Source organism: Sapajus apella, unplaced genomic scaffold, assembly GCF_009761245.1.
Source record: "Sapajus apella isolate SASKATOON/1434 unplaced genomic scaffold, GSC_monkey_1.0 scaffold10, whole genome shotgun sequence".
Classification (NCBI taxonomy): Eukaryota; Metazoa; Chordata; class Mammalia; order Primates; family Cebidae; genus Sapajus; species Sapajus apella.
The window spans coordinates 39,610,641-39,627,518 of NW_022436950.1; the positions used below are offsets into that span (position 1 = coordinate 39,610,641).

The following is a 16,878-nucleotide window of genomic DNA, read 5'->3' on the forward strand; positions in this document are numbered from 1 at the left end:
CACAGGAAAGCCAAATCCTCTACTTCTGAACAAGTGTTTATAGTCTACTCATAAGCCACATAGTGCAGACATAATTCATCAACCAAAGGTTATTTTTACAATAAACAGTGTTACCTGATGTCACAACTGACATTCCACATTTGTCTTTAATTTTTTTTTTTATTCAACATAATTCATGGGTTCACACCATGTTTGTTTTTACTTAGTATATTTCTGGGAAAACAGTGCAAGGAAAAAGTAAGCTGGCCCTAGGTCATCTCATAGAGAAGAAGAAAGTGTTTAGCTAACCTTTCCTTTCCACTTTCTCAGTACAGAGTTCAAGTGGGAAGATATTTAGTAGTAAGACTGAAAAGATTTCAGCTTTTAATCAGAAGTTTGGAGGCAGGAGTGCAGTGCAGGGAGCAGAGGAGGGGCTTTTGACCTAGAGGCTTTTGAGGAATTCATTGTCTTGTTACCTACACAGTATAATCTTCATTTATAGGGCAGTACTTTTGATTTTAGAAAGTGAAGGGATAGAAGCAATCTGGAGTAAAAATATCCTTCTAGCTCAAGAGTGTGATGTAAAGAAAACAAACTTTGCTTCCACAGTGTTCAGCCCTGTTCATCAGGATGGAATAAGACAGGCATTTGGGCAGAAATTTTGAAGGATAAAAATTGGTCACTTCACTGGAATTCTCCTTGAGCTATTCCTCAGAAGCAAGGATGAGAGCAGTGTTACTGGCTTCTGTGTTCTGTGATAGTGCCAAAAGGCGGGAAGAATGGAGGGTGGTTATCTTCATGGGACCATTTGTGTATTGTCTCTTTCAAAGTAGCATGAATAGTTTGCCCCACTCTTCATAAGATTTGTTTTGCCATGACACTTAAAAACAGGTAGCAGAACCTGAAAGTCTGTGTATTTCCAAAGGTAATCAGATACCATAGGAACATTTTTCTATCATAACTTGGAATAGAAGAATATTGACCTATAGAAGGATCCATTAGAACCATAGAGTTTTAAATCTTTAATTCCAAAATTTTAGACAACTTAGGTCAAGTAAGCCTACTGCTCAATGAGTTTTGAAAAGTTAGAATTTCACATAATAGATTATAATAAAAATCACAGATAGTGTAAAACAGGAAAGTATATCCAACTGCAACAAGCCTTTATGTGTAGTGATTACATTCTTACTAGTTAATCTGTTATTATTAAGCCCAAGGATTCCTTTTTGTTTATTTCAGAACTTTACCTTTTGACCAGTTGGTCCAGAGAGCCGCTGAAGAGAAGCATAAAGAATTCTTTATTTCAGAGGTAATTACGTTTAACATTTTTAAAAGAAGTCATTAATATCTGTATACTAAATGGGTTTTCTCATGAAAGGATACTAGATATACAAGAGCTATGGCCTTCTCTGATAGACATTCTTAAGATGTAGTTGGATGCACCATAGACTGTAGCTCTGCTATTTATTAGCTCTCAAACTGGCCAAACTATTTTTCTGTACTTCAGTATAGTCATCTTTGAAATGGGGGTAATAATAGTACCTATTTTATAAAGTGTTTGTGAGGATTGACTAAATAAAGTCAGTAAAATACTTAGCAGTATGCCTGATGTATAGAAATTACTCATTAAATGTTAGCTGTTAATGTTACTTCCTTTTAAAATGCTTTGGTCTGATATGCCAACATCAAATGCTAATGGAGAACTTCATTTTCATATGTATTGACTATTAGCCTGTTTCCATATTCTTGTTATCAATGTGATTTCTGTGTGTATTTGCTACAATATTTGTTCAGGATTAAATGCAGAAGAATTCTACTTAATTATAGTCTAGCTTTAAATAATTCAATTTAAATGCCTTGAGTAAGGCATTAAGGCCTTGTATATAAATATGTTTTTAAAAATTCACTGTGTTGGCCGGGTGCGGTGGCTCACGCTTGTAATCCCAGCACTTTGAGGGGCCGAGTCAGGCAGATCACCTGAGGTCAGGAGTTTGAGACCAGCATGACCAACATGGAAAAACCCCATCTCTACTAAAAATACAAGATTAGCCAGGCATGGTGGTGCATGCCTGTAATTCTAGCTACTCGGGAGGCTGAGGCAAGAGAATCACCTGAACCTGGGAGGCGGAGGTTGTAAGCCGAGATCGCGCCATTGCACTCTAGCCTGGGCAGCAAGAGCGAAACTCCATCTCAAAAAAAAAAAAAAAAAAAAAAAAAAAAATTCACTGTGTTACTCAAAAGCACATTTTAAAAACAAATTGCTTTTTAAGCTTCGAATAAAGCTGTTGTTTGCTTTGTGCCATTGCATTTTTACAGTTCTCTTGTCAGGTAATATTTACACTAGATTACCACCACAATCCCCACAAACTCTGTAGGTCTGTGATTCTGTAATATAACCAAAATATCTTTTAAAATTGATCCCATTAGTTGCACCTGAGAACTGTTTTCTAACTTTATAGCCATGCTTTGAACATGTATATTCAGTTGCCCTTTGGTACTTTTGTGTCTAAAGGTAAAGAGTGGTACAGATTTAAATAGCCATGAAATGTGAAGTAAAAGAAATAGACACATGGTAAATGATTAAAGTCTAAAAATTATGGAAAGTGTGTAAACAAGATCAACATGAACTGTCAGTTTGGTCCTCTAGGAAGCAGATGCTGAGATGGAATTAGGACTGCAAAGGGCTTGCTAAATAGAAATACCTGTGAAAGGAAAGGCGAGGAAGCCATCAGGTGTAGATACAGATCTGACAGTCTCTGCCAACTCATCCTGGAACTCCTGAGCAGACTGCCTGTGAGAAAAGTCCTGCATTGGGTGGCAGTGTCCAGGTCATTTACCATCTTAAGTCACTGGTTGGGACTACCCCAAGAAGAGCATGTCCTGGGTTCCAATCCTGAGGTGGACCTAAAGAAGTTAACATCTGGTAGCTCTAAGCTAATCACGCTTCTTGCAGTTAAGCAGTGAGTTCTTTCTCAGGAATCAGAAGGGATTCCTGAGAAGTGTACCTCTGTGTCTGCTGCATGAATTTTATTTTTTAAGTCTTAGAACTAGTAGAAAACCCTCAGAATTTTGAAGAACGTATTTTGAAAATCTGATGTGGTGGTAGCTAAAAATAGAAAAACAGTGAATCTGAGAGTTCAATTAAAACTTCAATCATCAATTTATGTCTTAAGATAAATATGATGATCTTTTGAAGTTTGTGTTGTAAAACTCAGTATTGGGTGAAAGTGGCAGAATTCTGAGTTTGGATTGCCTATGTGCTTGACTTGGTCTCACTTTTCTAACAGTGAATGTTTTATAGTTCAAACAGTTCTCTATTTAGGTACTTGGTGAAGTATAAATAATAATTTTCGGCCTAGCATGGTGGCTCATGCATATAATCCCAGCACTCTGGGAGGCCAAGGCAGGAGGATCACTTAAGTCCAGGAGTTTGAGACCAACCTGGACAATATAGCTAGTCTCCTCTACAAATAGTTAAAAAAAAAAAAAAAAAAAAAAATTAGCTGAACATCCCAGCTGCTTGGAGGGCTGAGGCAGGAGGATTGCCTGAGCCCAGGAGGTTGAGGCTGCAGTGGGCATGATCGCATCACTGCACTCCAGCCTGGGTAACAGAATGAGACCCTGTCTGAAAACAATTTAAAAATTTTAAATAATTTTTAAATGATCAATTTAAGTTTACTATGATGAAATTATATATTTCTAATTCATACATGAGCTGAATCTTAAGCATTTGGCTTGAGAATTTATAGGCAGGGATAGGCTTACATTTATAAAATACAGTGTTCTAGATTTTAAAAATATATATTATTAAAAGCATAAGGTATTTTGTTACTGTACATTTGTATTGTATTTGCTAAGTACTAAAACACTGTTAAAATAAGTCTAAATAATTTGAAATATAAAGACTAACTCATTGTAGCTTTAGAGATGGTATGTATATATTGTCTTTAGAATTTATTTTACTTAATGTTTTAAGGATCCAGTCATTATTATGAGCAAGACATTTCTTCATATGGCCACCAGAGAGCATTAGTAGAAAGGGTAAGAGAATTAACTTTTTTTTTCTTTCGTGAAACAAGGTCTTGCTCTGTCACCCAAGCTGGAGTGCAGTGGCACTATCATAGCTCACTGCAGCCTCAGCCTCCCGAGTAGCTGGGACTCCAGGCACGCACCACCATACCCAGCTAACTTTTTTGTAGATGGTGTCTCACTCTGTTGCCCAGGCTGGTCTTGAGCTCTCGGACATAAGCAGTCTTCCTGCCCTAGCCTCCCAGAGTGCTAGGATTATAAGTGTGACCCACCATGACCAGCAATAATTGAACTTTTTAGAAAACTACTTAACTGGGTCAGATTTTAAGATTTGTTTCCTAACTTCTTTACTTCGTAATATTTTTGAAATTAAGGTGTTTTATTTTTTTCCATAGTTCTGAGTACATAATTTTTTTACTTTTAATTATTATGAATACATGATAGCTATACATATCTTAGCATTTTTACATTTTAAAAAGTAAAATATTGCTGATGTTATTTTTCTATGGGATGTTTAAGGATGAGAAATACTACTTACGGTCACTTGGAGAAGATCCTAGAAAGGTAAGAATTCTGAAGGTAAACAGTTGCTTAAAATCTAAATGGATGTATATATGTTAACTGGCAACACTGTAATTTTTATACTTACTGCCTGACATATACCCTGTTTATCCTTTTCCATCTTTTCTCAGTGATTTGTGCCTCTAAATAAGAAGTAAGATGATTAAAAATTGATTACTTTGTATTCAGGTAGGCCTTTAGAATCTTAGTGTTTATAGTCATCTAATCGCTATACAATAAGAAATTTCTTCTACTGCATATTTTATAGGTGGTGACTCAGCTAATAAAATATTAATCCAAAAATAATTATTAGAATCCTGAATAGTTTATTGTATAAGTTTTGACATGTACTCAGAGTCAAATCAGTATGGTTGCCATGTTAAGGAGTAGTCCCTAAAATGATCAAATGGGATTTTTTTTCCACTAGTTTCATCATTTAGTTGTTTACCCTCTCTTTTAGTCCCTTCCTTCAGTAGAATTCACAGATTTTATGTAGGTGATGACTAGTAATGTTAGTTGAGGGTGTTGACTCCTGAATATTAGAGTGGACAACAATTGTGTAATTCTCGCTTAAAGTAGGAAGAACCTTTCCATTAATGAAGTATATTGAGCTTAATGGTAGTGATACTATTAAATCTGCAGTCTTGTTACACAGCCTGGTATTTCTTCATTTGAAAGATCATATATCAGCTGGGCGAGGTGGCTCATGCCTATAATCCTAGCACTTTGGGAGGCTGAGTTGGGTGGATCACCTGAGGTCAGGAGTTGGAGACCAGCCTGGCCAACATATTGAAACCCCATCTCTACTAAAAATTAGTCAGATGTGGTGGCGCATGTCTGTAATCCCAGCTACTCAGGAGGCTAAAGCAAGAGAATTGAGAATCACTTGAACTCGGGAGGCGGAGGTTGCAGTGAGCCAAGATGGTGCTACTGTACTCCACCCTGGGTGACAGAGCAAGACTCTGTCTCAAAAAAAAAAAAAAAAAGAGAGAGAGAGAAGGAAAGAAGAAAGGAAGGGAGGAAGGGAAAAAGATCATATATTGGCACATGGTCACATCATAGTATTTTAGTATTTTAAAGCAGTGAACAAAGTTTTTCCCCATTCTTCCTTAATATCATGGGGTCTAATTTAATTTTTTCTTTATATGTTTCTGTAAATACAGGATGTTGCAGATATCAGAAAGCAGTTTCCTTTGTTGGAAGGAGATATTAAGTTTCCAGAATTCTTCAAAGAGGAACAGTTCTTTTCCAGTGTTTTTCGAATTAGTTCACCAGGATTACAACTTTGGACTCATTATGATGTATGCTACATAAATGAGATATCTAAAGCTACAATAGATCTTTAGCATTATAGATTTAACAGTCACAGTTTTAACTTCCTCCTATAGGCTACCCTAAAGATCTGTGTAATTTGCTGAAACATGACTTTTGGAAAATAAGTACTCTGCATAGCAGTGATATAGGAGTGAATTATTTTGCTAATGGCAAAGCCTAGTTGGTTCCTCACATTTGTATTGCTCTGTAGTCCTAATTCTTGATTCATCATCATTTATATACCAAGTTTTATGAAGTGATTTTTTTGCATGTGAAAAATGGCCATCAGATAAGGGGGGAGATTGTATTGAAAAAAGTGATAAGCTTGTTGTATGAGGAGGTGTAAATGATACACATGACTCTGGCCACCCAGAGATTCATAGCTTTCTCCAGAGTTACATTATTCAGGAAAATGGCGGAAGCTTGTTGAGTCATTAGCAATTATAAGATATGAGGATATCTGAAGATCTTAGGATATATATGCCTTGAGAATATCAAATATCTTCTGTATTTGTAGGGCAGCAAAATGTGTGCAATATTGGTCTTGATTATTTATCAATGGTGTTATTTTGTTTGCTTAAGTTTGTGTACACATCTATAAGCATTTTAAAAACATTAAAAATACTAGTTTGGTATATAGTTTAGTGTTGGGAAGTAGAGAAACTTAAGGAAGGTAGAGCAATATCTGACAGGTTTCCAAAGAGAAAAAAATTTTTTTAAGTTCTAAATCACACTATAATGTTTTATACATGTGTTTTATAATTCAGTTGAGAACTTCTTGGGAGGATTTTACCATAGTCAGTAAATCTGTAATTAAATGAAATAGACATAAACTCTTAGCATATTTTATATTTTATATTAATGACATGGTGAGAAAATCATGTGGTAATACATTGTAACTACATTCTATGATTATTATCATTATTATTATTATTGTTGTTTTTGAGACAGAGTCTTGCGCTATCACCCAGGCTGGAGTACAGTGGCACAATCCTAGCTCACTGCAACCAACCCCTCCCAGGTTCAAGCGATTCTTGTGTCTCAACCACCTGAGTAGCTAGGATTACAGACATGCACCACCACACCCGGCTAATTTGTTTTTGTAATTTTAGTCTAGATGGGGTTTTGCCATGTTGACCAGGCTGGTCTCGAACAACTGGCCTCAAGTGATCTGTCCCCCTCGACCTCCCAAAGTACTTGTGAGCCACGGCACCCAGCCTCTATGATTATGTTTTAAATTTTAAGTAGTATCCCTTTTACTTTGAATTATAATAGAATGCTGGGGCATGGTGGCTCACGCCTGTAATCCCAGCACTTTGGGAGACTGAGGCGGGCGGATCACCTGAGGTCGGGAATTCGAGACCAGCCTGACCAACCTGGAGGAAACCCCATCTCTACTAAAAATACAAAATTAGCCGGGTGTCATTGCAGGCTCCTGTAATCCCAGCTACTTGGGAGGCTGAGAATCACTTGAACCCAGGAAGCGGAGGTTGTGGTGAGCCGAGATCATGCCATTGCACTCGAGCCTGGGCAACAAGAGCAAAACTCTGTCTCAAAAAGAGAAAAAAAAGAATGATAATAGAATGTAATATATAAAGCTTTTCTTATAAAATTAAGTCAGAGGAATGCTAGTTTGATTGTATAGTTATAGTATACATAAGTAAAGGGTTAGTACTAAAAGGAAGAATGCTTGGGTAGAAGTAAAAAGTCATGAATGCATCTTGCTTAGTGTTTATCTTAAATCCTTAGCTGAGAATTATGTGGCTCTGCCTTTAACATTTTTCACAATCTTTACCAAGAAAGTGTACTGTTGCATTCACAGGAAAAGTTAAGATTGCTCCAATAATAAATACATATTAAGCAAATCTGTCATAAATCACCATACAGTTTGCAGAAAAGAAAAAAAATAAAATCTGTGAAATTATATCCCTATAAAAATAATTTGAAAATCAAGATACCTCTAATGAAATTATGGTTGAACATACATTAAGAGTTTAGCAGTAGTTGCAGCAGTACCTTGTATTTTCCTGGCATCTGATTTTTCTAAGTGCTTTTACTCTGTTGTCTAATATTGGGCTTATAGCATTCCTTAACAGATAGTAAATATTAACCAAGGGGAGCCTTAAATAGGCTTAACTGTGCTGTCAGTTAATGACAAGGGTAAATAGTTTTCTGACTCCCCATTTCCTAATTTGCCAAGCCTTCCCATTTTAGGGCAGTACTGCAGAAATGTCTTTAAGGCCCAGTTGTATATGGAATACAAATGTTTTTATTGTTAGGTGACTGTAAGAGTCCTAAGTAAAGTAAATCAATTCTCATTAAAGGATCAGGTTTTCAATTAAAGTTTAGAATGCCATTGGTTCTATTTATTTGAATTTTAGATAATAATTACCCCATAAGCTTTTATTGGTCTTCAGGTAATGGATAATTTCTTAATACAAGTGACAGGAAAAAAGCGTGTTGTACTCTTCAGCCCTCGAGATGCCCAGTATTTATATTTAAAAGGTAGGGTTTTTGTTTGTTTTTTTTTTTTGAAGTTTATATTTCTAAAGTCTATTCAGTTACTCTTTGAGAAATCTCTTGATTCTTACAGGAAAAGAACACTTTAGGATGTCTTCCTAATTGTATTCTCCATTGTATTTGTGTATATATGTAATAACAGGTTCAAATTTTGAGATTATCTTAATTATATTACATGGCTATCAGTCATCAGAATTAAAGAGTGAGTCACTGAAAACTGTCTTAGATGTCAGTAGCATAGTAATTCTCACAGTGCGGGTATTGTAATTGTGTAGAAAAGAATAAATTTTCAGATGTATATTTACAATTACTTTTATTTAAATGCTAACTTTGTTGAATCTACATGATCCCTTTTTGGAACTTTTTAGGTACTAAATCAGAAGTACTGAATATAGATAACCCAGACTTGGCTAAATATCCACTTTTTTCCAAGGCTAGAAGATATGAATGTTCCCTTGAAGCTGGTGATGTATTATTCATTCCTGGTAAGATTTCTAGACCTCAGTAATGTGCTATTTATAAAATATATACTCTGTCACTCATCCTTCATGTGATTTTTTTTTTAGTACAAACATATATTTGTTATATGTATCCTGTCCTATACAAGATGATTTTTATACAAAACTCTGTGTGTGTGTGCGCGCGCGCGCGTGCGCGCACTTAAAGCAGGCCTAGGCAAATTTATAAGTTAACAGTCCTAGCACTTTGGGAGGCTGAGGTGGGAGGATTGCTTGAGGCCAAAAGTGCAAGACCAGCATGGGCAACATAGTGAGACCCTGTCTCTATAAAAATAAATAAATACATTTAGTCAGGTATGGTGGTGTGCATCTGTAAGTCCCAGCTACTTGGGAGGCTGAGGCAGAAGAATCTCTTGGGCCCAGCAGATTGAGGTTGAGGAGGCTGATGCAATGGCATCATGAAACCACTGTACTCCAGCCTGAGCAACAGAGCAACACTGTCTCTAAATAAATTAAATTAACAGTCTTGCTTTCAAGGGCAACCTGTAAAAATAATATTATACTCTAAACTATTTTACTAAATGACATCAGGCAAGGCACTTTTTTTTAATGTTTTTTGTTTGTTTGTTTTTTTAATTTTCCAAGTAAGATACTTTATATCTGGGAAAAGATTATACTGGTTGGTTTTTTAAATTATGTTTTAAAAATAATATTGTCCTCTATTTTATTAAATGACATCAAGTGAGATACTTTATATGTGGGAAAAGATTATATTGATTGGTTTTATAAATTATTTTTAAAATATTCATGTATTTTAGAATTTTGCCACTTAAATATTTATCAAAAAAAGATAAATATTTTTCATGTCCAAAACAGATGAAAGATTTCATTAAGTATTAACATTTTATAATCTCAACACCTATGGTATCATTTGTTTACATTATTTTTCTATACAGTCTGGATTTGTGTCACTTAATTTCTTTGTTCAATTAATAGGCATTAGTTTGAAAGTACATAAAGTTTTAATGTTGTTAGTCACCACAGCAAGGTAATTACATCTATAATTAATACTTAAAAATGAACTCTTGAAGATTATAAAAATCATAATTAAAATTAAAGGGATGTATTAACAAATTCTATTCATAGTTGTAGTTCCGTATCTAAATATATTAAGAATCATTAAAACTTGTTTTCATTGATAAAAATAAGTAAATATTAATAAAGATAGATATTTGATTATTTCATTTGGGACTAGATGATAAATTCCTTGAAGACAAAGAACCATGTTTTGTCTTCATCTTTGTCTTCTCCCAAAGAGCCTGATATAATGTCTTTCATATAATTGATCATCTATAAAAATTTGATTGACTTTTTAATTCTTATTGTCATTGAAAACAACCAACATATTAGTCTTCAAATCCATTGCCATCTTTTAAATTTACATTTTTGTTTTTTGTATTTTGGGAACATGATTAAGGTCTGTGTGGTTTTCCTTTATTCTACATGCAGTTTTATGAAAAAAGAAAAAACAGAAATACTGAATATTTGCATATATTTTTAAACAAAAGCAAAATTCCTATCTTTGGGTTTAAATTCAACAGAAGGCTTAGCAGTTTCTTCCTATTATATTAAATAAGGGAGAAAAGATTCTGAAAGAAAGTGTAGTTAAGATTAAAGGCATGTTTGAAAATTAGTTTTCCAAATCAAAATATGTTAAGCTTTTGTTTTTCCTTAAACACTCTTAGAATAAGTTTCTAAAATTTAATCTCCCTTTCACAGGATTAAAGGGTTTTTTAATGTGATTAGTGTAGGTATATAATATGATAAAAGTTTACTTATCATTTCCACCACCAAAATATTTGCTGTAGTTTTATATACTATTTATAAAGAAGCTGAAAGAAATATAAGATGATTATAATTGCATTTGAAATATAAAACTAAGGAGGCCATAATGAATACGAAATTAAGCAAGTTAGAAAACCAAATTGTAGCTTGAACAGGAAGTCTTCGGGGACAAAAGTATTGTAGTGAATCAGAAAAGGTCAAAGGTAACTCCTCAAGTAATTGAAATGTTCTGTGTACCAAAAAATAAACACTTTGATGTGGTTGCATGACTCAGGAAGTATAAACAAGTAACACAAAACACAGCCCTAGATTAGAGAACTGCAAAACAAATATATCTTTATTATGTCTTTCAAGTTTAAAGGAAAAATTGCTATTTCTAAAGGTTTTAAAAGTAAGGGTTGTGCTATTGACACTTTAAATTTGTTGGCAATTCATAAAAGTTAAAATGATTCTGTTAAAAGCCTGGAGTGTGCTAACGAAGGGATCTGGTTACAAGAATTATTTCTTACATTGGCTATATGCAATTCGTGATATTTCACTGACATTTTGGGTTTTTTTTTAACTGTAGGTTTTATTTTTAACTTGTTTTTTAAACTTTCTCCAGCTTTGTGGTTCCATAATGTAATTTCTGAAGAGTTTGGAGTGGGAGTGAACATCTTTTGGAAGCACCTTCCATCTGAATGCTATGATAAAACAGATACCTATGGCAACAAAGATCCTAAAGCAGCATCAAGAGCTGCACAAATTTTGGACAGAGCCTTGAAAACACTGGCCGAATTACCAGAGGAATATAGGGACTTCTATGCACGACGAATGGTCATACACATTCAAGACAAAGCCTACAGCAAGAACTCTGAGTAGATAATTAAGTGAATGCAATGCACATAAACATTTTAATAACATTTAGGTCAAATACTTTAAAGGTATAATGATATAAATTAATCTTTAAACATTTTGTTAAAATAGGAAAGATAAATCAGATTTAACAGATTATGTAAGTAGGAAGGGGTGTTTGTGTGGATTCTACTTGATGCAGATTGTTATAATTAAAGAATGCTGTGCTGGCACCACTCTTTAACATTCAGATGCTGACCACTAAAAGTCCAACTGAAAATGACTTAAACAATAAGAAAATATATTGAATCACAATAAGTGAAATTTATAGATAGAATGGGCTGCAGTGTTTCTGATCCAGTGATTCTGTAATATCATCAAGAACCTTGGGAGACCGCCTCCGCACCCCACCCCCTTTTCACCCACAACATTGGCATCATCCTAAGGCTGGCTACCCTCGTGGTCATGGGATGATTGCCAGTAGCAGTTGGAGCCTTCCGCATCTTCATTTACATGCAGTGGAAGAGTTACGCTGGATTCTAGGGGCCTCGTCCTAATATGAGAAAGCTTTCCCAGAATTCACTTTCCATATCCTAAGGTCTCATTGCTCTAAAATAACTTAGTCCTGTCTATCCTTGAGCCAGTCACTGGCAAAGGGTCTGGAATAACACTTAGGGCAGTAAGGTCTACTGGAGCTGAGAGTAGAAGTGGAGGCCTCATGAGGGGTATATGGGGACAGAATGGATAAGTTTTTAAAATCACGGTTCTGATAGGAAAACCATGAGTAACTAATAGTATCTATTACATTTGCCTAGAAACAGAATTTTATGAGGAACTTTAAAAACTACAGATACCTAGGTCCCAACTTTGTAGACTGATTGAGAATGTTTGGGATTTGGTATAGGAACTTAATGGACCTCACAGGGTGTTTTCATACATAATCAGCTGAGATCAACTGGACTTGATGATAGTGACTTGGATTATTAGTTTTGTAATTAGTCCAAAACAAATGTTTAATCTGATCCTGACGTTTTTTGCCACCCAGTTTGTCAGGTCTGTCTTTTTTTTTTTTTTTTTGGTTTTTGAATGTTAGAAAACATTTACTTAAAGAATGAATAAATGAGATCCTAATAGTGTTGTCATTGAAGACAGTGAGCCATTGTGTGTGGATCTCTGCTATTCTTTGTTCTGTACCTAGTAATTATATTGCAGTGTCATTGAAGAGCAGATAATCTTTGCTGAACATAAATGTGCCCATGTAAAGCAATCTCTTAGTACATCAATTTGGTGCACAGTATTTATGGTCAGTTTTTAATCCTTTTTTTTCTTAGCAATTGAACTGATAGAGACTATAAATCTAGAGTCATGTAGAAAACTTGGAAGTATTAATAAAACAGATTACAGTTGTGCAATGAACATTCATCTTAATTGTTTAATGGAGAAGCAAACTGGATGGTCTTAGACAAAATAACATTTATCTGTGAAGCTTATTTTCCTCATATTTAAAACAGAACTACCAAAATGCAGAAAGATAGTTCAAGGGCAGGCACATAGTTGATGACTTATGCTAGTTTTTCTATTTAATTATATTCTTTTTTTGCTGAGAGATTTGAGGTAGCTTCTGTTGCAGTATTTATAATATTTACAAAGTTAGAGAACTTTCCTTTGGGATGTTTTAAAATTACTTCCCTGGTCATAGTTTTTATTATTAGGGTCTGTTTATTCCAACTACAAAATATTTTAATCTTTTTTTCCTACTGGGTTAAGACCAAATGAGATATTTGTTTTTAATGTGTAAATATTACACAGTATATGTTAGCTGGAACTTCTCAGGAGTTCTGAATCTTAGTTTTTACTGAACGAGATTTTAGAAGCCATCTAACGAACCCAGATTGCTTAATGATTGTCTGGGCTCACATAGCTATGGGTGATAGAAACTGAGATTACAGTTGTGATCAGTAATTCTCCATTCTTTCTCCCTGATGTGCAGCACATCTCCAGCACTTCCGAATAGATTACACAGCTTTTCTTTGGCTAGTTTGGGGGCTTGACCTGATGCAAAAAGGAATTTTTTTCCTCTGCCCACAAAATTTCTCACTGCTCTGCTTGCTACACAGATAAGATTCAAAATAAAATTAACGATGAGCCGAGCGCAGTGGCTCACACCTATAATCAATCCCAGCACTTTGGGAGGCCGAGGCGGGCGGATCACAAGATCAGGAGATTGAGACCATCCTGGCCAACATGGTGAAACCTGTCTCCATTAAAAATACAAAAATTAGCTGGGTGTGGTGGCGCATGCCTGTAATCCCAGCTACTTGGGAGGCTGAGGGAGGTGAATCAGTTGAACCAGGAAGTTGGGGGTTGCCTGGTGATGGAGGGAGACTCCATCTAAAAAAGAAAAGTAATGATGAATTGCATTACACCAGAATGTAATACAATAAAAGAAATGAAATACTATGCAAAGAATGAGGAAGAGGTATATGCACAGGCATGGAATTTTTCCAGTATAGTTACATGAAAAAAATGAACCGTACTGCGACTTGCGTAATAAGGTATGTGGTGTGTGAACATCTTATTTGCATATGCATATAATTATTTCTAAGGATGCAAGAGAAACTAGTGATACTGATGCCTTCAAGAAGAGGTTCAACTATGTGGGCCGATGGGAATCTGCAGTTTTATATTATTTGAACTTTTGTTCACATTACCCTTTCAAAATGCATTTTAAAAATACTATATGCACCGAGATGGGTGGATCATCTGAACTCAGGAGTTCAAGACCAGACTGGGCAACCTAGCAAAACCCTGTCTCTACCAAAAATACAAAAAAATTAGCGGGGTGTGGTGGTACACACCAATAGTCCCAGCTACTCAGGAAGCTGATAGGAAGATCACTTGAGCCTGAGAGGTGCAGGTTGTAGTGAGCTGGAATTGTGCCACTGCACTCCAGTCTGGGTGACAGTGAGACCCTATCTCAAAAAAAAAAAAAATACTATATGCAGAGCTGGGAGTGGTGGTACACACTTGTAGTACCAGCTACTTGGGAGGCTGAGGCAGGAGGAGTGCTTGAAGTCTTGAAGCCAGGAGTTCAAGTTCAGCCTGGGCAACATGGGAGAGCCATCTCAAATTTAAAAACACTGCAGAGTGTAATTAGCATTTCGTAACATTGTTTGTCTTGGTATTTGGATGCAAATTAGAATTCTATTTGTTCAGTAATTAATTTCTAACTCACTTTGCTGAAATATGAAAACAAAGGAAACAAAGTCAACAAAACTTAATTTGTATCCTTCATCCTTTTGAACAGCAGCTATGTGAACATTTGGAAAGAACCTTAGTAAGGCGGCTTTTCTATCACCTATAAAAAGTTGCCAACAGACATCAAAGGAGTTGAAAAAAAAAAAAAAAAAAAAAAAATGCAGGAAGCTGGAAGGCAGGCCTGGATGGAATTGGAACTGTGCTGCTGTGACTCCTTTCCCCAGTGCTAAAAAATAGATGTAGTCAGGAGGAACTAACATAGATTGGCAGTCACCCACACATCTCTGGTGTTACCTTAGTCTTGTTTCAAGCATACAAGCCACAAGTTTTTAGGTGTCTTAAATATACCGAAGTTGTAGTCTCTTTTTAAGTTCCATTAAGCAGGATACTAAAATGACCTTTTCTGGTGACTCTGCCTGTCTCCACCACTAACTAGTTTAACAGCTGCTGGATCTCTGCCTTTGTAAAGAGGAACATGAGTCTACAGATGAGGTCTATCTATATCTTTTCTAATGTTTGTTTCTCTTAAAGGCCTTTAAGTAAAATAAAATAAGCTCTTTTATGAATACTACTTTTGTATTTTACCTCATAAGTTTAATGTATTAAACATTTCTATACCAGCATGCTGGGACTTTGTATTGTTTGTCCTACATCCTCATTGCCTAGACCCTCCTTGACCTTGGTGGTTGCTTAGATAGTACATGAATGAAAAGAAAAATAGATTACACCATATCCTGACCAAGTCTTGTAAGGAGCTAAAGGACTATAGATCCCTGAGAATTAGCACAGAAAAGGGGAAAAAGATGAACTTGTTAGAGATTTCGTTCTCTATGAAAGCCAGCAGCAGTGGATATAATGCAAATGTTTATGGAGCAATTTAAAAGGGAGAAGATATGTATTTTCACAGAAAAGGTTCAAAGTTGCTCATTTGAAAAAACATGGAGGATAATGAAAAAATGTACAGTAAGTCCTCAACATCCTGTAACTTTAAACAAAAGGACAAACAGCAGGTCCTCAAATAACATTTTTTTCATTGTCACTTAGTTAAAAAACAATGATGAGGGGAAAAAAAACGTTTTGTTATATTGGTTTGCTTCAAATCCCAGTTTCCAAGAACCTACTGACATGTTAAGTGACGACTTACTGTATACAAACCCAAACTAGCAGTATGGAGAGAAATGCCTTCCTTTTAAAAAATCTGAAGTTTTAACAATGCTAATAATATAAAGCACATCCAAACAAACCTCTGTGGATGATCAACTTTAATACAATTATACATTCATGCTGTGGTGGTAACAACTTTCACATTTGTAGGACTACTTTTCTCAACTCATGACAAAGGCACAATCCAAATGTATACATTAACATTACAGTAACAGTTTGAAACAAATGTGGACAAAGGACCAATCGAAAGTATTAAACAGAAAACATCTGAATATGGATCAACTTGAATATATTTTCATTCCAGAAAATATTTTTTTTCTTTTCAACATTGTCTCATTTTGCTATGATGGCAGTTTTAGGTGCCTGGTGAGTTACTCTTAATATCCATTCAACATGTAAAAATTATAATTAAGCATTCAAATACTGGATAGCCAAAGAACCCATAATTTTAAACATGTCTGATTTTTAAAAATTATTTTATTTAAATTATTTTTAAATGAATTCTGCTAAATGTCTTACTTTTCCATTTCAGTTAATCGTGAAAATAAATGCTTTTTCTTCCTCTCAGAGAATTCAGTACCTCAGCTATTTTACTTTAGATGCATGTGAATTTAACCACGGATTATTAAAGAGATAGAAAAAAAAAAAAACTATCCTATCAGTGCTTAAAGGCAATGTAACATGTTAAATGTTAAAATCAGGCTGATTCATTTCCTTGATGGGAATTTTTGGTCTCAAAAGAAACAGCAGGTATTTAAAGAAACTGAAGCAACATAAAACAACTTTGTCTTAAAACCATTTAGAGATGCTGTTCTGTGGTTTATAAAATTAAGTGTTAAAACACCAAAAAGCAATTTTTTGTTGTTTTAGTTTTTTTTTTTTGAGACAGAGTCTCACTCCGTCACCAGGCACCAGG

The 16,878-nt window shown here is 35.1% G+C and overlaps 1 protein-coding gene across 5 annotated transcripts in view; it reads left to right on the plus strand.

The window, feature by feature from the left end:
* Positions 1 to 12,684, plus strand: part of TYW5 (tRNA-yW synthesizing protein 5) — a 23,570-nt gene extending 10,886 nt beyond the window's left edge. For 2 of the 5 annotated variants that reach the window (XM_032278744.1, XM_032278749.1), the window contains 6 exons: positions 1,219 to 1,288; positions 4,528 to 4,572; positions 5,733 to 5,870; positions 8,301 to 8,388; positions 8,772 to 8,888; positions 11,311 to 12,680. In XM_032278744.1, coding sequence (XP_032134635.1) covers positions 1,219 to 1,288; positions 4,528 to 4,572; positions 5,733 to 5,870; positions 8,301 to 8,388; positions 8,772 to 8,888; positions 11,311 to 11,567 — 715 coding nt within the window. In that variant the 3' untranslated portion in view covers positions 11,568 to 12,680. Of the gene's footprint in view, positions 1 to 1,218; positions 1,289 to 4,527; positions 4,573 to 5,732; positions 5,871 to 8,300; positions 8,389 to 8,771; positions 8,889 to 11,310 lie in introns of all 5 variants that reach the window. The other 3 variants (XM_032278748.1, XM_032278746.1, XM_032278745.1) reach the window with 2 other exon arrangements.
* Positions 12,685 to 16,878: the final 4,194 nt, after the last annotated feature.